This window comes from Conger conger, chromosome 10, assembly GCF_963514075.1.
Source record: "Conger conger chromosome 10, fConCon1.1, whole genome shotgun sequence".
In the NCBI taxonomy this organism is placed as follows: Eukaryota; Metazoa; Chordata; class Actinopteri; order Anguilliformes; family Congridae; genus Conger; species Conger conger.
In genome coordinates, this window is record NC_083769.1 from 31,019,677 (window position 1) to 31,039,076 (window position 19,400).

Genomic DNA, 19,400 nt, shown 5'->3' on the forward strand with positions numbered 1-19,400 from the left:
GGGGATAGATAGGGTCAACCCAGGACAAGGAGAGTATTTTAAGCCATGTTTCCAAACATATGTGCCTTTTGTAGCGACTCACAGATCTTGAGTCATATCCTCTGTCTTCCATATTTAAAAAGGAGGTAACCCAGGGACGTATCTGCTCACTTTCCCTTCAGCCCTGCTTCAGTCAGCAGTGCCCTGTAGCCATTCCACATACATATCATTTCTCTTGACGTGTGCTGTCAGCCACGGACGAGGCCCGAACGCCTTCACTTCCTTCGTGTTCAAGCTGTCAGGTGGCACATGTAGATTCTGCTGCCGCAGTTTACGGAAGTAGTTTACAGGGTGCTTCAGCCCGTACTCCGGGCCCTGGAGACGAGGGGCTCAGACACTGGCAGGGGAGGGAGCGCACATCGCCGTGCGGTCAGGGTAATGTACTGTGAGGACCTTCATCACTTACTACCTGAGGGAAGCAACTTTCCTGCATATAGACCACCAGTGGGGAGACCTGACCATTTTAAATGGCTTTTTTTTCTGTAATGAAAAGCTGTCATGCACTTGGTCCATGGGGTGTTTACACTCTGCCTGCACTGCAGCTCAAAAGCACAAACGCCCAGGGACTACAGGGTTACATTATTTAAAATATGTCTTTGAGCCAGGTCTGAGAGGTACCCACGCACCAAGGTGCCACATGTCAGAATGTAGAGGGCATTGCAGCAGTGATGACTCTACCTCGGGGATAAAGTATTTTACTTGGAATACCAAATTAGCTTAATACTTCATCCGTTTCCCCATCTCCCTTTATTCTTTATTCACTCTCTCTTCCTCACTTCTTGCCCTTGAGGCCATTTTGTGATGGAATGAGCCCACACTGCTGTCAGAAAAGCAGTCACTCAATAACTTGCATCCCTGTCTGAATATACTACAGCTTAGCTTCAGTATTTGGCTTCCCATAGCTTAGAACTCTCAACCTATTAGCACTGATTGATTACTGATTGATCATCAGTTTGTTTTGATGGTTTTTGTTGAGTGCTGTATTTTGAATTCTGTATTGTTTTTATTTGAACACTGTATTGGTTTCTGTTGCCTATGTTGCCTTTTGATGAAGTAATAACTGTACTGTAAAAAGGTGAAAAAACAGCCCAGAAGAAAGACAAAGTTGAAATTATATAACAATATCCTTTTTCATCATCTGTGTTTGGTCTTTGTCACTAGGCTGTTGCAGGCCCTCCCGGTGTTAAAGGAGAGAGGGTGAGTCCCGTTGCTGCTGTTACTTTAATGTGGTGAAGCCGTCACTCTTTAACTGCGACTGAATGTAGGTGTATTATGGTACATATCTACATTGGCAGTGCATATAGAGATGTGTTCGTTTACACGGTCGAGTCACATGGTTGAAGTTGTGTTTTCTCTCATTGGTCCAGGGATTACCTGGGTTGACATTACCAGGGATAGCCGGAGAGAGCGGACCGCCTGGATTACAGGTGACTAGGAGCGGTTCACCAAAATCAGTCAGGGGGTGGTAAGATCAAAGGGTCGGGAGGCGCATCAGACAGTGTATGCTCTGGCACTTCCCCTACTCGAGTGCATTCACATTTTTTACTGACAAGCAGAGTATGTCAGTAAAAACTCATATACTATGAGTAATGTAATATCATAAAAAAATAGAATAATAAAAGATATTATTCAAAATGAGGGCTATTATGGTGACACACCTTATACTGTACATGAACATTTGATAAATGTATACACGAGATGAAAACCAGAATTCTTCCCCTCCGATCTGGCCATGAGGGCCAAATTTGAGCATCCCCGGTGTGGAAAATGTTAGGGAGATTTTTTATTACATGTGCTTGCCTTTTAGGGTGGGAAGGGTGACAGGGGACCTCCAGGGTTCAAAGGAGAGAGAGTAAGTTCATTACAGGCTAATTATGATGCAAAATTGTGCAATAAATAATGATGTTATGGACCGTAACATGATGCATTTGTATTTCTCTCTTTGTTTAGGGAGTCCCGGGAGAGTCTGGAGAGCCTGGAGAGGATGTGGGTATTTTTTATTTTCAAAAGATTCTGTCAATCAGTCGTGTAGTAAATGCATCCATAGATTTGTGTGTGTTAACCATGAGTAAAATAATGACTGAAAGTTAATGTCCATACAATGGTTGTTTTTCACTAAACACTTCAACACTTTGATTGATCTGAATTGGACCAATGTCTATAGAGAAAACGACAAATAACTACACAACGTCCCTGTGTTCGGAAGACCGTGTTAGCTCACGATGGTCCGAACACATATTCACTGTTATGCAGGCTGGGCTGTATATAAGCCTGCCCGGTTCATAGTCTCTCGTTAGCAGAAGCTTCCCCACCACAATTTCTCAATGGATCACCATTACCATGTCACTATATGCTATAAGTTTTTATGAAAACTGAGGAATTAGACTCAAACTTTACACACACAAAAAAACCAAAGCTGATCTGGAAGTATTTTTTGTATTTATTTGTCATAAAAGTTGCACTGTTCGGAACATGGTTTTCGTTAATGCACATTATCAACTTGTTGGCTGTGGTTTCTGTTCATGTGATTGTGGTTTTTCTTTAATATATTTGTTTGTTTATTTATTGTACTATTATTATTTTTTTCTTCCTTGTTTGATTTTTGTTTTTTTGGCATCAGTTACTGTTGCTGTGTGGTCTTTATTATTGTGTGTTTCTTTTTTCATCTATTGTTAATAAAGGAAAAGTAAAAGTCTAGTCTCACTAAGACTCTTCCTCTCACTATTCTTTCTCATTTTCTCTGTCAGGGAGTGAAAGGTTCATCAGGGCCCAAAGGAGACAAAGTGAGCCAATTCTTTGTTTTTTGTTTTTCTTTGTTCTTTCTTACTTTTCTCTATTTTCCCACTGAGAACATATTTTATTTGCCTTTATTCTGGCCTTCTCTGCTACAGCTTCTGTGGATTTCTCCCTTTTACCTTTCTCCCTTCCTTCTCCTGGTGGATCAGTTGGAAACAGGGTATGCTTGCTATTGCTTTCACATCCACAATTCTGCCTCAGTTTCTCACCTATTCCTCCCATTTATTTTTGACCCTAGATATTAGCATAAAATCTATAACAAGCCAAATTCACATTCCATCTGAGTTTGCATAGCTGTAAAAGTTTTTTTATTAATATTGGTGCATATGGCATGCCATTGAGGTTAATTGGCTTTCCTTTTTACTTCTGTTGCCTGGCTATTATATTTTGTATTTTCTTTCGCAATAAATTAGATTGTGATCATGACAGAAACAATGTTTCAGCATTTGTGTGTGTGTGTGTGTGTGTGTGTACTGTCTGTGTACTCTGTGTGAGTGTATGTGTGTGTGTGTGTGTGTGTGCATGTGTGTGTGTGTGTGTGTGTGTGTGTGCGTGGCATGTGTCATACGAGGTCCTCATTATGTGAAGATGACCACACTGCTAATGTTGTAGGGGGAGCGTGGAATTGGGCTTGCAGGGCCCCCTGGTCAGCTGGGCCCTCAGGGGTTAAAGGTGAGTGCTGTCATTGGCTTACCGCTTAGCGGTAAAATGTGTGGACTGGGCACTCAGAACATAGAGCTGAGCTTCACCAGCGATCTGTCAGGAGTAGCATGTAATTACTGACTCTAAGGCCAATGCCTGTCAGTCCTTCTTGAGTTTCTGCAAGCCTTATGTTCTATAATCTTGACAGAGGAAGTTGATCAAGTTGAGAAGCACAGGGAGAGAGATAACATCATATATCTTCTGATACTAGAGCCAGGTTTTGGGATAATCACCCTTTGTTCAAGATTCAACAAAGACAGGTCAGTTTGTGCTAACAGGCCCTGTGTGTCTGTGCAAAGACAGTAGGTTAGATCCCGATGGCATAGGGTGTGAAACTCTCCATGATAATTGGACTCAGGCAGAAAATCAACCATATATGTTCAAAGCTTTACTTCCACCTACTCAATCATAAACTATTTTAAAGGTGTTGCAGGGTATTACAGAAAAAAATGTTCCTTATATGTAGCTGTACTATTTTATTTCAGAATTTTACCAATGCTTCTGTTCTTGTAGATTCTCAGATGATCAGTTCTATTTAAGTAAATCCCAGTTAATAGTTGTATGTTTGTATGTTTCATTGCTAATGTGCAAATGTTTCTGCTAAGCATGAATAACAAATTTTCAAATGAGAATGAAATATTCAAATGAATATTCTTCACTTACCATTCACTGTATTTTGAGCTCGTGATTTTTCAATGGAGGTTCCCTTTACATGTGTTTTTAATTTATGAAATATCTCAGCATACCCAACCATCTCCTACAGTAATGTGTCCTGTCCATTATTGTCACTGATAAGGGAGAGGAGAAGAGTGAAGGGACAGTATAACAGGGCAAAGGAGAAAATAATGCAAATATAATGTTGACCGTGATTAATTCCTAACTGTGGATGTATTATTCAATCATAAATACACATTTTATTACGTTCCTGAAGCTGTAGCTCCCTAACAGATTCCAGATAAAAACAATTAATCAATGATGGAAATCAAATGTATATAATGTTTATGTCGCTCTTTCTATGCTTTGGATTATAAACCTACTTGTTGATAGTGTATGTCAGAACCAGGCACGTTGATGTGTCTGGCATTTCTCCTTGATGATGTTGTGTGCATACCGTTGGGTGTTAGGGAGACTCAGGGCTCCCGGGCCCCCCTGGTCCCCCAGGACCCCGGGGGATTTCAGGAACTCCTGGTCTTGCTGGACTGAGGGGAGAGCTTGGAGCCGCTGGCCCCCCAGGGCCCCTGGGAGAGAGGGTAAGAGGGCCCCACTAAGTCTAACACCTATATATGAACCCACCGTCCGCCATCGCCATTGAATTTATAAAGTGTAGTGTAATAGGGAACTGGGCTTGTAACTAAAAGATATGCGCTTGATTCCTTGGTGGGCACTGCCATTGTATACTTGCCTAAAGTTCTTAAACTGAACATGAATACTGTATGTCAGCCATGTACTGTACTGAGTTAAATGCATTCAGATTCATAGACTCCTTATGTATTTATATGCTGCAGCAGCACCTTATGTATTCTTTCACCATTATCGCTGTATCTAAATGGTAAATGGTCATTATTGGTAAATTATTTGTGCAGTTGGTCTGCCTGCCATTGGGGACATCTCTCACTCTATCCTCTCGTGTCTCTGTTTGTCTGTGTATGTATGTTGTGTGTATATGTGTATATCTGTGCACACAGGGTCAACAGGGCTTCCCAGGCAGGGATGGTAATCCTGGACCTCCTGGCCCAACTGGACCCCCTGGCTTGGCGGTGAGCAGACCAGAACTGCTTCACTGAAAATTTCACATTGTCATGGGTCCCAATCTGTGTCCTATTGCTTAAGCATATCTATGGTGAAGAGTGCCTGAACAGGTTGTGCAACCAATGAGATTTTAACAGGCAAAAGGTAGAATATTCCTGACTGACCAAGTCAAGCACCCAACCTGAATCCAAATGAACATATTTTTCACTTGCTGAAGACAAGACTGAATGCAAAACGCGTCAGACACTAACCGAAACTGAAGCTAGCTGCTGTATAGGTCTGGCAGAGCATCACCAGGGAAGATACCCAGCGTCTGGTGATGTTTATGGGTTGCAGACTTAAGGCAGTCATCGAATGAATTTGCAACCAAGTATTAAATATGATGACAGATTGTGTTAATTTTACTTTTGCTCCCCTAACACGGGGGGGCTATGAAAAATTATTGGGACAGTGACAGATTTTTTTTGTTTGTTTGTTTCTGTACTATAGCACATTAGATTTGAAATAATTAAATTTTGAAAATGAATATTAATTTGAGGGCATTCACCATGTCCACTGGTGTATGTATTACAGCGAAGCTGTGTGCTGACTTGTGTGTCTTTGTTTTATTGTGTCAAAGGGCACTGCTGGTGCTGCTGGGCTGAAAGGCGATAAGGTGAGAAAATGAAAATTCAGATAAACAAGACCCCATGAGATACACCATTTGAATAAAATACTTCTGCACAGTACATTCTTAGAGAATTGTGTGTTGTCAGTGTTTATTTTTTGGGGGGGAGGGGTGTTTACTAGTACATTGTGTGTTGTCAGTGTTTTAGTGGAGGGTGTTTGATTTTGTTTCACTGGCATATACTGAAATCTGTGGGGCAGCATTCAGTGGTGTGCTAGTCAACTCTCACAGCAGGCTCCCACACAGCAGGGAGAACAGAATGAAAAACTCCCTCTCTTTGCAGGGGGAAGTGGGTGTTGGTTTGCCTGGAACAAGAGGAGAGCGGGGAGACCCAGGTCCCAGGGTATGATAAGCTTGCCAAAACAGCTGTTCTCTCTCTGCCTGGCCAAGGCACTTGCACAAATATATATATTGATGGAAGTGGGTGCTTAAGCTTGTAATACCCATCGGGGGAAAGTTACAGGGTGGTTTGCATCAGAATGTGTATTATAGTGTTTATGTTTGTGTGGCAGTGTTCTGCTTTTCCGTTATAACTGTGTTGTGTGTTTCTGTTACAGGGCGAAGAGGGGCGTAGTGGGGTGGATGGAGAACGGGGAGCATCAGTAAATATTCCCCATTTTGTTCTTCATAACTGTCTGCTTCAGTCAGTCTCACAAAGGATGCCAAGCTACATGTGTTTCTTCTGTCCTTGACTGCACTCTTTCATCCAGTAAATGTTGGCATTGTGACAGTAGAGTCCCTTTTAAGAGATAAATGCATGGCACTCTCACCTGAAATTGTGATACTCAGTGAACTGCCCCTGTGTTATCAGTGTTCATTGCTCCATCATATTCACTGAGTGTGCTGACCCCAGCTTGGCCACACAGATACTGTAGCATTACTGCAGGTACAGAGAAGTTGAGTTTGAATGAAGAAAAAGTGAGTCTGAGCACCAGCCTGCATTTTAACTTGTAAATTGTTAATTATTCAGCCTTTGTCTGTTTTGGAATCAAAGAACCGCACAGAATATTAACAATCACTTTCAACTGATACTGTAGCCTTGTCTGCGTCTTTTTTGCAAAGACAGTTGATGAAACTCGCCCATTAAAGCAAGTCTAGAAGCCCTGTCTTCCTTCTGCAGGATTTATCACCGTAATTAAAATGCAGGAGAGTTTAACTCTGGGGGTTATACAGTGTTATGCCAAGTGCTTAGTACTCGGAGCAGGTGTTATCGAAAAGTACATTTGTATAGTACAGACTGTTAATCACCTTTTGTTAATCACTGGCTCTGTGGAGTCCTGGTGTCCTCATGTCACACATCAAAGCGCAACTGATTGGCCCATGGGAGACTGATCGTGAAGCATTTACAATGAGACTGATGCTGAACTTCATAGAATTTGAGGCTTGACTGTCCACTGTTCCCTGTCCTCCGTTTTTCACTCATTTGACAGCCGCGACTCCGCTGAGATAGAGCTTCAGACAGAAGTCCTCTGTCATTAACACATGGGTGCCCTCAAGTCTGAGGTCTTTCCCTTCGATACATCTCCTCTGGCTTAGCTGTGGCCTGGGGGGGTGACCAAACTCTTACACCCTCAGAGCACAGCATTGAACTTTGTGTATGGATAGTGTTATATAATATTAGGCTGATATTGTGTTTTTATGGCTATATTTTTGGACGTGTTTGCATGTGTGTGCTGCCACTATGTCACAATGACATGTTTCCTGTAGGGGCCTGCAGGAAGTAGAGGAGAGAGGGGAGAGAAGGTAGGGACAAGTCCAAATTTCCTGTTTACCTGGTTATTCTGTTTCATTCCTGTAATACTATTTTGTGCTATGGATACCCAGTTGATTAGAGATGCTTGCTGTTGTTTCAGGGAGAACTAGGCACTCCTGGAGACAAAGGAGAAAAGGTGAACATGTGCATGTTCATTATTATGTGTTTGTGTGTCAGAGAGATAGAGATACTTGCCAGGCTTAACATGTCCTAAAGAGAGATATTAAATGCATATATTTCTTTGTGATTTCATTTAGGGTGAGACTTTGCTGCTCAGGGGTGATGCAGGACCAAAGGGAAATAAAGGAGAAAACGTGAGTGCGTATGTGTGGCCTACCATTTCCTGGAGTGTGGACTAGCATCGCAGCATGTGCAATACAGATTATGAGTTCCTAATTGTATAAAACCCCTGTGATGTTTGTTTCGTAATCTAGTGTACAGGAACACTGGATTGCCTGCAATATGTATTTTATAGAATCCTTTTACAGAACACTACAAGATGAGGTTCTCACACACTGTGTTTTTGCTGTTTCAGGGAGACCGCGGGCCCAAAGGAGTGCAGGGTGAAAAGGGGGGGAAGGGGCAGGAGGGCCCCCCTGGGGAACAGGTGGGTTTTTGGACTATGAGGTGTATGACAAGATGGGATGTCATTTCCCCATTGCTCACAATCCCATTAAGAGCTGGAGGTGTGCGTTTCCGCACCAATAGATTCTGTGCCGATAGTTTCTACTCAACAGCGCTGTCAGTCATTCAGCTGGCCTCCAACTGCTGACGCACACAGGAGTTCAGCACAGAGATCTCTCCCTATCTACAGCAATCCAGATGTGCGACAGAGCCTTAATGAACCCTTTTAATCAGTTTGTGTGTGTAGTCTGATGTGAATCACTCTTAATTATCAGGGAATGGGGGTGCATCTCAGCTCTTTCAGCTTCAGGAAGATAAGTGGTTTTGTTAGTTTTTTAAAAATATATTATTTAGCCTGAATGTGCTCTAACATGAAAGTCTGCATAGCAGCTGGGTCTTGGTTTGTGTACGTGTCTATGCCTGCCACTCGGGTTTTGTGGTGCACCCAGCTGCAAAATGGAGATATGTGCTGATACTGGAGTTTGGGAAGGTGGGTTCACAGCAGGCATCCCTCCTTTCTTACACAGGGTCTCAGGGGAGAGCCAGGAGAGAGGGGCACCACTGGGTTCCCAGGGGCCCGAGGCCCTGGAGGACAGAAGGTGGGTCTGCTGATCAGTACTGTTCATTGTTAATGAGCAACCCATTCCATCCAGTCAATCAAACAGTCAAGTTTGTTCACCAAATGTTTTTGTCACTTATGTTTTTGTCACTGTAGGGGGAGGCAGGGCAACCAGGAGTTCCGGGAGAATCAGTAAGTAACCCACTGCAGCTAGTCTCCCTGCCTGAGCCTGCTCTTGACCCGTGTTGGTTGTTCTCTACACTCTCTGATTGCTGTGGAATAAACTGAACCAAAACCATGGTGTGTGTGACCTCAGGGTTTCGCTGGTAAAGATGGGCTTCCTGGGCTGAGAGGTATCAAGGGAGAAGTTGGAAATTTTGGGATACGTGGACCCAAGGTTTGTCTGTCTGTCTGTCTGTCTGTCTGTCTGTCTGTTTGTTTTCTGCCTGTCTCGGAGGGCTGATCTGACACCACATATTCCCAGCCATAGGCCTTTTTTTAAATTACTTTTAAGTGAGTGCATTGTTTTTAGGAATTTAGCTAAAGGTAGATAGTAGTGTTTAAAGTGCTTTTGTTTCTACCCTATATCCAATATGGGTGGATGTGGATTTCACAACTGTAGAATACATGTATAAAATGAATGAAGTACTGTTAATTCCACCAGCTCAACTCAGTCCAATGTATGGCATAGCAGACATTTTTTGAGCATGTAAGCATTGAATGTGTCTTTCCAGAGGCAACTATACGAGACCGATGCTTTAAGCGGTGGAACCACAGCCACCGCACCTGACTGTCATTGGTCCAGACCAACCTGACAAACCATGACAGATTTTGACAAGCATCAGTCCAAAGCTTCACTCATCTGAGTGACTGATTGAATGGTTGTCTGTATTTCAGGGAGAGAGAGGGCCCAAGGGAGCATGTGGAGCGGATGGGGCCAAAGGAGAAAGGGTGAGTTATAGAGATTAGATTGAATTGAGTGGGCTAAACCTGTCCATGATTCAATTGGCTGCATTTTCTGCAAATACTTACACACAGTGGCCAGATTCTATTTAAATGCTCCATACAGGCCAAACTTCTTCCACATATGATTTATCAAACCACGTATGAATGAGACCTACATGCACTGTACATTGCACTGTATGTAGTAAACATAAATTAGGTGCTTCCTTAAATGTACTGTATACATTATGATATTACACGCCGACTACTCTGCAGAAGTAGACCTGCACATTTAATCATAATAATGATAAAATAATACTTTTCCTTCTCAGTAATCAAAAGGGTAAAGAGTCTCATTCCCCAAGGTTGCAGCTCATGTTAATTTATAAGTTGCTTTAATATGTTTCTTTTGATAAGTGTGTGATTGTTAGGGGGGTGAGACTGGATACAACTACAAACTGTCGCTTTATGTGTTCAGGGAGATTCTGGTATCCCCGGGCGACCAGGCCTGCCTGGAAGAAAAGGAGAGCAGGTGAGAGAGACGCCCCTGTGCCTAACCCCAGACAGAGCTATTCATTCATTCATTTATTCATTAAATGGAAGCAGTGCCGTGAATTGGCAGGCGTCTTACAAATGAGCGAGATCTTATATCTGACTCGTGTCTTGAATAGGCTCTAATGAATATGATTAATAATCAAGCTATCTGCATGTGATTATTGAAGCTGCAGTGGCACTGGTTCTTCTCATTTCCGGTGGCAATGTTGACGTGTGTCCGAGGCAGGGCAGGAGAAATAAACACTTAGAAATGTCCTCTGCTGTTTGCTCATGCGTCACATGAGTTATTTATGAGACACTGCTAGATAGCTGCCATTCTTTACAATATGCCCTTCACCTTTAAACAGGAACCACCAGCTTAGTATTACAGTTATACTTTCTGGATAGTTCTGGAATCGAAAATTACTTCTTATGAAAAAAATAAATAGTCAGGTTACTTTAATGCAGTACTGTATCAAAGTGAAGCCCTATAATTCTGAGACGTCTCAATCTGAAATGCATATCCTGGTTGGTCACAGAATTATCATCATAGACCTGTATTATATTGGAATTTATCCATCCATCCATCCATCCATTATTTGAACCCTTATCCTGAACAGGGTCGCAGGGGGGCTGGAGCCTATCCCAGCATACATTGGGCGAAAGGCAGGAATACACCCTGGACAGGTCGCCAGTCCATCACAGGGCACACACACCATTCACTCACACACTCATACCCACGGGCAATTTAGACTCCCCAATCAGCCTAACGTGCATGTCTTTGGACTGTGTGAGGAAACCGGAGTACCCGGAGGAAACCCACGCAGACACGGGGAGAACATGCAAACTCCACACAGAGAGGCCCTGGCCGACGGGGATTCGAACCCAGGACCTCCTTGCTGTGAGGCGGCAGTGCTACCCACTGCACCATCAGTGCCGCCCCATATTGGAATTTATAAAAATAACAAATTAAATTAGTCAAAAGGAAGAGCTCACAGCAGCGCAGCTTTGTGAAGATGCGAAGCGCAAATGACTCCAGAGAGTGGTGGGTTTTGTGCTGTCATGTGTCTCTGTGTTCCAGGGAGACTTGGGGCCTGCAGGGGCCATGGGGGCAGCTGGAAAGGAAGGTCTGATTGGCCCCAAGGTGAGCAGCTCTGAGAGGGAGGCTGTGAAAGGGTGCAGTTGGGGACAGTAATAATGGAGGGATTTATGAGGCGCGGTGGCACAACAGGCTAAGATGCAGTGGACTCGCGGTTGCATTTTGTTGCAGTTGCACACCGTTTCATACCCGGTCCTGCTAAAAGCCAAGTTTGGCCAGCTCTCGTGGAGCGGCATAATTGGCTCACTGCTCCAGGGGAGGGACCAAATTGGGAGAAGAATTTGAAAGAAAAAGACTAACATTAGGAATAAGAGAAAATGTAGTAGTTCTGGCAAGCTGTGAGGCTGAGAAATGAATATGTGCACATACCTGTATGTGCACATACCTGCATATGTGCCCTGTGTAATGTATTCCTGTGGATATATTCAGGGTGACCGGGGATTTGATGGACTGTTGGGACCGAAAGGAGGTCAGGGAGAAAAGGGGGAGAGGGTAAGTCTCTGTCCTCTAATCTTCTGATTCTCTGTACTGTACATGGTGCTGTTGATTGGGTCGGGTCTCTCATCCTCCCACCTCTCTGTCTGATTGCAGGGCCCTTCTGGTGTACCTGGCCCCCCAGGACCGAGGGGTGCAGATGGGGCCTCTGGTCTAACTGGGCCCCAGGGTCCAGCTGGCGGAAAAGGCCCAGAGGGGCTTCAGGGCCAGAAGGTGCGGTCTCACTCAGATAAGAGTCTCAGATAAACTGAACCAGGTCATGTCGAACCTGTTTGTGAAGTTCTTTTTAGAGAATTGAACCATATCATCATAAAAGCAGAAACCTTTGAATCTCGGACATTGTGTGTAATTTGATTGGGCTGTGATTGTATTTGTTCAGTGAATGGAGGTGTGTGTGACTTTGCAGGGTGAACGTGGCCCCCCAGGCCCTGCAATGGTTGGGCCCAGAGGCATCCCAGGTATCCCAGGAGAGAGGGGGGAGCAGGTGAGTCTACCCATACAATAATACTGTACACCCCCCCCCCCACACTCATACTTTCAGATTGCAATGTATTCCGTCCACTGTTGATATAGTTTATTAGGTATTTATTACACTTATATTTTAAACTTATTGGTCTTCAGCTGCTGTAGCCGATGTGTTCAGAGATGCTCTTCTGCATAACACTGTTGTAATGTGTGGTTATTTGTGTTACTGTCACCTTCCTGTCAGCTTTGACCAGTCTGGTCCTTCACCTCTGACCTCTCTCATTAACAACGCATTTTTGCCCGCAGAACTGCTGCTCCCAATTGCATGCTAGTTTTTGTTCCAACAAATTACTTTCATTTTAGTGAAATTAAAAGTAATTGGTTACACTGGTTGACTCCTGTACTGGATCACAGTGAAATCTTTAGGATACACATGCAGTCTGTGACTGTAGCTGGTGTTTATACAAATGGCCAAGTATGATTGACCTAATTAAATATTTAAGATCCTCAAATCGTTTGGCCCTTGCAGTGCACCCTTGATTTAGTTTCTGCCACTGAAATATCTGATTAAATATTTGCAATAACAAGCTGGTGTACAGGTCAACCTAATAATAAGTGCTCACTGATTGTACAATACAGGACATTTTAATGTGTATAAAATTCTCTCTGTACAGTTACAGCTGTAGCACACTGTTACTGTGACACTGACCTTTGTGGTTATGCTTGGTGGTCAAGAGGTTGTGTGATGTGTTGAGGCACGTACTGTAGATATATCGGCATATATGCTCTGCATGGGCATGTCAGATATGTCCCCTCCCAAATGTGCCTTGACAAATGATGTGTCGTTTCAGGGGGAGGTGGGTACAGATGGCACCAAGGGAGACCAAGGAGTGCCAGGGATGACGGTCAGTTATTAAGCTGTCTAACTCATGAGCTCTTGTACTAATCTGAGGCTTTGCCTTCATGAAGGGAGCTCCTTTGGGAGTAAACGTTGGCATCCCTTTAACTCTTGGTGCTCTCTGTGTCCCCTTTATCCTCTCGCTCTTGTTTACTCCTCCCTTTAGGAGGATGAGATCCGCACCTACGTTCGCTCAGAGATGAGCCAGCACTGTGGTGAGTCTCATAGTTAGTCAGGCAGTTTTCTGTGTGTGTGTGGTTGTGTGTATGTGTGTGTGTGTGTGTGTATGTGTGTGTGTGTGTGTGCAGGTGTTCAGGGGGGGGGGGGCGTGTGGGTGCTTGCATGTGTGAGTGGGTGCATGTGTGCATGTGTTCGACCGTTTATGTGCAAAGAGCAAAACATAGCCAGAAAAGCCATGCTGTGCAGAGTTGTAAGGTGGACAGTGAAGCATCCTCTTAACCTGCCCGTGGGTCTCCATTGACCGTGTTTATTTTTCTGTCTTTCAGCTTGTGGAGGTAAGTTGTACTCAGACTGAAAGCTGGAACAGGTGGGTGGGTGGCCTTGCTTAAAGCAGTTATATTTTACACACTTGGGTAGGGACAGCAATGCTTAGTCTATGACTCATGTATTATAAATATACAATGAACTGAGTGAACGTATTTTAGGACTTCTAAAATAACTGCTACATCCATTGGCATGAGGTTCCAACCCCCAAAAAGGTTTAATAAGGTTTCTGGTTCCACAAGGTTCACCTTATGCTGATAAACACTCAAGACACAGACTATTTCAACACCACTTACATTTTAACACCAATATGTCTATGGATGATAAAAGATTATTATAATTCAGCTTCAGCTCCCGATAAGGCAGTGGTGTACCCTCTGGAAAAACAAACCTTAGTGGACTAGGGGATAAGTCTCTGAACATGTGGACAGCACCCCCATCTCAAAACCTCTCACTTTCTGTGTTCATTAGAAAATGGAGTCATGTGGAGTGGGATATACAGGAACCACAGGGAGGACCCAATTTATCAACATTTGTCATGTTGTTGACGTGAATTCTTAATGCATGTTCAGAAATAGCTTCCAATGACTCAATAGTAACTAGTAGAGACAGAGATCCCGATGGGTACTAATACTGTATGTGGCGTTCAAGGACCGTAGTACTGGTGGTTTGCTTTTCCCCTTGCTTGTCCAATGATTGATAAATATCCTGATCGTCCAGAAATGCCACTTACCTGTTGTCCCAAGTCTGAATCAGCCTGTGAATAGAGGGGGAGAATGAAGATCATCAACAGTGCTCCAAGCCTTTTGAGACAGATTTTGGTAACCTCACCTTAGGGTATTCAAGAGCTTCACACAGCAATGACTAATCTCGAGACAATGAACAAGAAAACAAGCCTAAATAGGCTGATTGGCCTGTTGTCTCCATCACATATTATCATGTTTTAACAAGAGAAGGAGAGGTGTACTAAACTTGAGGGTGGTTACCAGACATGAGGGTGGTCCCTGCCTTCTTATGGTCTGCTGTCCTTCAGTGAGGGGTGAAATGTAGAGCTGCATTAATGGCTCAAGATGCTCACCACTACGCTCCCATCGTGGTCAAACTAAGTCTGGTGTGGTGGTGTTTCTGTGTGTCATGTGTCAAGAGACAGCAGCATGCTCTGACGCTGTCTCGGTTAGTCCCTGCCCTGCCTTGTGCTCCTGTGAGTCCCATCGTCTTGGTGTGGGGTTTTTGTGCTTGGGTTTGTTTGGGTGTGTGTGTGTGTGTGTGTACTGACCGGTTTGGATGTCCTATTTTTTGGTCCTTGTCCTGCTTTGTCCCTGTCCCCGTCCTCCCCATTCTCTCAGGTGCTTTCGTAGACCCACCGCCCCGCCCGGCTGGCCTGTCCTTCCGGGCACGGTCCACCTCAGGGCGGCAGGTGTCCCCGAAGGGCAAGGAGGGTGAGTGTGTCCGTCTGTCCGACTTTCTCGCTGTCCTCGTGCTAACCTCTCTAACTACCTGTTGGGAAGCAAGTCCGACCGGCACGTTACATATCGCGTCTGTCTCCGTCCGTGCGTCCGAGCGCGTCAGTCTGCCCGTCTGTACTTGTTGCGTGTCTCGTCCCGGTCTGTCTGCGTCCTGGGGAGTGCACTGCAGGGGGTGCCCGACGGGGGTTCTGTGGTCGTGAGATGTTTGTGACACATCGAGGCAGGGAGTCACGCAGGTTTGCTGCCACACTGTGCATGAGAGCAAGGCGAAGTGATGGAAACAGAGATCCATCCCTTCAGCAGTCAGAGAACCCAGTCCTAACAGAGCCAGGAAGCGGCAGGTTTTCCACAGTTTCCCACAGTAACATGCACGTGTGAGCATGTGGGCGATGCGGAACATCACAGCACGTTTCGAGGGTCGAAATGGCTGTGTGCATGCCAAAATGGAGGACATAGTTGCGACACCATGGAAATGTGGTAATTGTGCATCTGCACCAGGTCCCATGTATGGAGGTGGAGGTCTGTGAGAGGTAGGTAAGCGTTGAAAAAGATGCTGGAGAAAACATTTGGTACAGTAGGCTTGTACGTGGGCCTCTCTGTCATGAAAACCAGGGGGTCAGGCGCACTGATCCTTTATTGGTCAGATTGGGGTCGTGCGTGCAAAGGGACCTGTAAAAAGAACTGTATGGCAACCCCTTTGTTTTAGGGCGGGAACTGCGTGTCGTAGTCAACACCAATGACCCAGACTACGAGCATATCTTCTCTATTGAGAACTATGACGATCCCTTGGAGGAAGTGATCGACTTCTCCCCAACAACAGTAATCAATAAGGGTATTTAACCAATTGTGCGCCTTCATCTTCACTGCGCAAGTCGCACGTCTACTGTAGTATCTTCTGCTTCTTCATCCTTCCTAACAGATCTAATGCTGTCCTATTTCAGGGAGTGTAATGTTATGTATTGTTGTTTTTTCCTAAATAAAATGGATTGTTGGTGAGTGGTATGCTATGAAACATTTGTGTGAATACTAAACTCTTCCTCTAGAGTTGCTATGAAGCTTACAGTTGTGTTCAAATAAATAGCAGTGTGTTAAAAAAAAGTGCAACTATTTTTTAATAGTTTTTAGTTCCATATTTCAAATGTAGTGGAAACATTACACATTCAAATCCAAATCAAACCGTTTACAAATTTTATCAAGTCTGTGTTATTCTGTTACAGGAAGCAAAGAAAAGGAATATCAATCTGTTAAATGGCAGTGTTGACATTTTTCTCTTCAAACTCAGATATTATTGTATAAACTGAAGACGTTTTTCAAGATTTAACTTCACTTTAAATTACTGAAATAATTTTTAGTTGCATAAACATGGTTTTCAAGTCTTCTGGCACCTAGAAGCAGGTATTTCAGCCCAGGATGAAGTAACTACATTCCACAGTGCCTGTGAATTTTTGGGTTTTGCTTCAGAAACAGAATTTTTAATGTCACCTCTCAAGTTTTCAATGGGATTGAGGTTGGGGGATTGAGCTGGCCACTCCATTACCTCAATCCTTTTTGTCTGGAACCATTTCAGGGTAATTTCCACTTTGGCATATGGCAACATAATCTCTTCGAGTATTTTGATGTATTCAAACTGATCCATGATCCCTGGTATATGAACCCAACACCGTGATCTGAAAAACATCCCCATACCATGATTTTTGCACCATCATGCTTCACTGTCCTCACAGTGTACTGTGCCTTGAATTCAGTACCCGGGGGTCATCTGATGTACTGTCAACGACCACTAGACCCAAAAAGAATAATTTTACTCTCATCAGTCCACAGAATGTTACACTATTTCCCTTTGGGCCAATCGATGCGTTCCTTGGCAAATTTTTACCGATTCTGCACATGCCATTTTTTCAACAATGGTGCTTTAACGGTGCTTCTTGCTGATAGCTTAGCTTCGATCAAACGTCTTCTGGCTGTAACAGCATTTACAGGTAATTGTAGATCATCTTTGATCTTTCTGGAGTTGATGAATGGCTGAATCTTTGCCATTCTTCGATCCGTTTTAACAGAAGTTGCTTGTTTTCTTCTGCGTGTTTCGGGTTTTTGTTGCCATTTTAAAGCATTTGAGATCATTTTAGCTGAGTATCCTATAATTTGCTGCACTTTATACGTTTTCCCCTCTCCAATCAAGTTTTTAATCAAATGACATTGTTCCTCCAAACAATGTTTGGAACGGCCCATTTTACTTAGCAATTCAGAAGGAAATATATTTTAGAACAATGTGTGAAACATTTCTTCCTTAATAAAGGGCAATTAATTACACCTGTTTTTTCACAGAATTAATTAATTATCTAATTAAACTCCACACTGCTATTATTTTGAACACACCCCTTTCAATGAATGAGTGAATTACTCAGAACAAGCAGCGTGCATGTCATGAGAGTTGGGTCTGTTGTTTTTCTATTACACTACTACATCTACAAGTAAATTATTTGCCATGCAGAAATATCACCATTACTAATAACAGTGGTTCATCAGGTTACTGATGTTGTACTGCTATTTTCTGAACATGACTGTATGTTGTGCTGGTATGAATAGTAACACACACTGACTGTATCTTTGGTCTCAAGTGCATCAGCCTTTTAACTGACATATATTACTACTGAGTATTACTAATACTAATGATTCTGATTTCTGTACAATATATGCATGAATATTAAATTAATTACTATGGGACATCCTGTAGAACAAAAATGTTTGTACATTTTTGTATCTAATATATTGCATTTACGATTCTTTATTTATACAATAGAATATACTGTAATTGTATAATGTAGGCACAATGTTGCTTTTTTTATACAGCTTATACAGTGCTATAGATAAACCCAAGATAAAAGATAAAGATTCTTTCTACTAAAGAATACGGCCTTAACCAGGTAATGTTTTATTTGTATGTAAGGCTGAGAGAAAGGGAAGTTTATTTTCTATATAGCACACTGTGGAAACAGTTAGTATGGCAAGGCTACATGGTGGATAGTGCTGAACAGTAGCAGTACTGATGCTTCTGTTCATTATACCCCTATCTTTCTGGCTATTGTCTCTTTTGTAGGTGTAGGTGAATCCAGCACTGTCAAACCTCTCCAAGCTGGGAGACCCAAGAGAGAGGCCCCAGGGGCAGGTAGCTAACCCCCCATCTCCACTCTGGAGCTGAAAGGGTTTATTCTGCATGCCAGGGGCCTCTACATACCCAGCATGGGGAGGGTGATATTCTTACTGTCTGCTTATCCAATACTCTGCTGGCTAAACTCACTTTGCTGCATTTCTGTTATTAAACCATGTCAACATGATATACGATGTAAACTGTATCACCTCCCAAGCTGAAAGAGATAAAAAATATGTAGTTTGAGGGCATCGGTGGATTAGTTAACGAATAGTACTGTTCCTCAGTCCTATCGCCATTTTATATTGTGCCCTTTAACTTCAGAATTGTGTGTGGAATTGCTGGTTCTGGAAAGCATTGGTCTTGGTGGAAAACCAGAGATGATAATGATAATGCTGACTTCACAGCTATAATAACTCATATGTAGTAGCATGACAGCTCTGAAATACTGTGTAGCGCAGAACCTCTTGGAATATGTGACCAGTGCTTAATTTGTATTGGATCCTGCCAGAACCTCTGGGATGTCTCAGTTTTTGATTACCTGCATGCCAGGGACTATTTGCTTGGATCCAGAAAGTCCAAAGGGGAAACAAAGAATATATAAATATAGATCCACATGTTACGTCCATGATTGTTGGTGGTACTGCTTCAAGTTTGAACTGTCTGACTTAACACATTGGCCTGCAGTAGCAGCAGGGAAAGAACTGCACTGCTCAAAGAAGATAGCATCATACACTGTCACCTCAGTGATGTTTAAGCACAAACAGAGAAACTGATGAAGTGAGTGATGGTGTGTGTGAGTATGGGTTTGTAAGCGTGTGTTTGTGTGTGAGATGAGGTGGTTTGTGAAGGAGATAACACTGCTAATGCTGTTGTTCCTGTGTGGTTTTGGATGGTGGCTTTCCGTAAGGGTCATCTCCTGTCATCTTCTGTGCTTGTTTGCATGGGCTGGTGTGATTT

At 43.3% G+C, this 19,400-nt stretch overlaps 1 protein-coding gene across 1 annotated transcript in view; it reads left to right on the top strand.

Annotated features, from left to right (window-relative positions):
• col7a1 (collagen, type VII, alpha 1) overlaps positions 1–19,400 on the top strand; it is an 85,951-nt gene that overhangs the window by 63,420 nt on the left and 3,131 nt on the right. The window contains exons 88-116 of the mRNA XM_061257731.1: positions 1,201–1,236; positions 1,407–1,466; positions 1,847–1,891; positions 1,990–2,025; positions 2,787–2,822; positions 3,448–3,507; positions 4,662–4,787; positions 5,223–5,294; positions 5,906–5,941; positions 6,237–6,296; positions 6,511–6,555; positions 7,661–7,696; positions 7,807–7,842; positions 7,964–8,020; positions 8,242–8,313; positions 8,858–8,929; positions 9,046–9,081; positions 9,206–9,286; positions 9,787–9,840; positions 10,310–10,363; positions 11,447–11,509; positions 11,894–11,956; positions 12,056–12,172; positions 12,366–12,443; positions 13,276–13,329; positions 13,489–13,537; positions 13,829–15,265; positions 15,999–16,124; positions 18,390–18,458. Of these exons, the coding sequence (XP_061113715.1) occupies positions 1,201–1,236; positions 1,407–1,466; positions 1,847–1,891; positions 1,990–2,025; positions 2,787–2,822; positions 3,448–3,507; positions 4,662–4,787; positions 5,223–5,294; positions 5,906–5,941; positions 6,237–6,296; positions 6,511–6,555; positions 7,661–7,696; positions 7,807–7,842; positions 7,964–8,020; positions 8,242–8,313; positions 8,858–8,929; positions 9,046–9,081; positions 9,206–9,286; positions 9,787–9,840; positions 10,310–10,363; positions 11,447–11,509; positions 11,894–11,956; positions 12,056–12,172; positions 12,366–12,443; positions 13,276–13,329; positions 13,489–13,537; positions 13,829–13,857 (1,563 nt within the window). The 3' untranslated portion in view covers positions 13,858–15,265; positions 15,999–16,124; positions 18,390–18,458. The remainder of the gene's footprint in view (positions 1–1,200; positions 1,237–1,406; positions 1,467–1,846; positions 1,892–1,989; positions 2,026–2,786; positions 2,823–3,447; positions 3,508–4,661; positions 4,788–5,222; positions 5,295–5,905; positions 5,942–6,236; positions 6,297–6,510; positions 6,556–7,660; positions 7,697–7,806; positions 7,843–7,963; positions 8,021–8,241; positions 8,314–8,857; positions 8,930–9,045; positions 9,082–9,205; positions 9,287–9,786; positions 9,841–10,309; positions 10,364–11,446; positions 11,510–11,893; positions 11,957–12,055; positions 12,173–12,365; positions 12,444–13,275; positions 13,330–13,488; positions 13,538–13,828; positions 15,266–15,998; positions 16,125–18,389; positions 18,459–19,400) is intronic.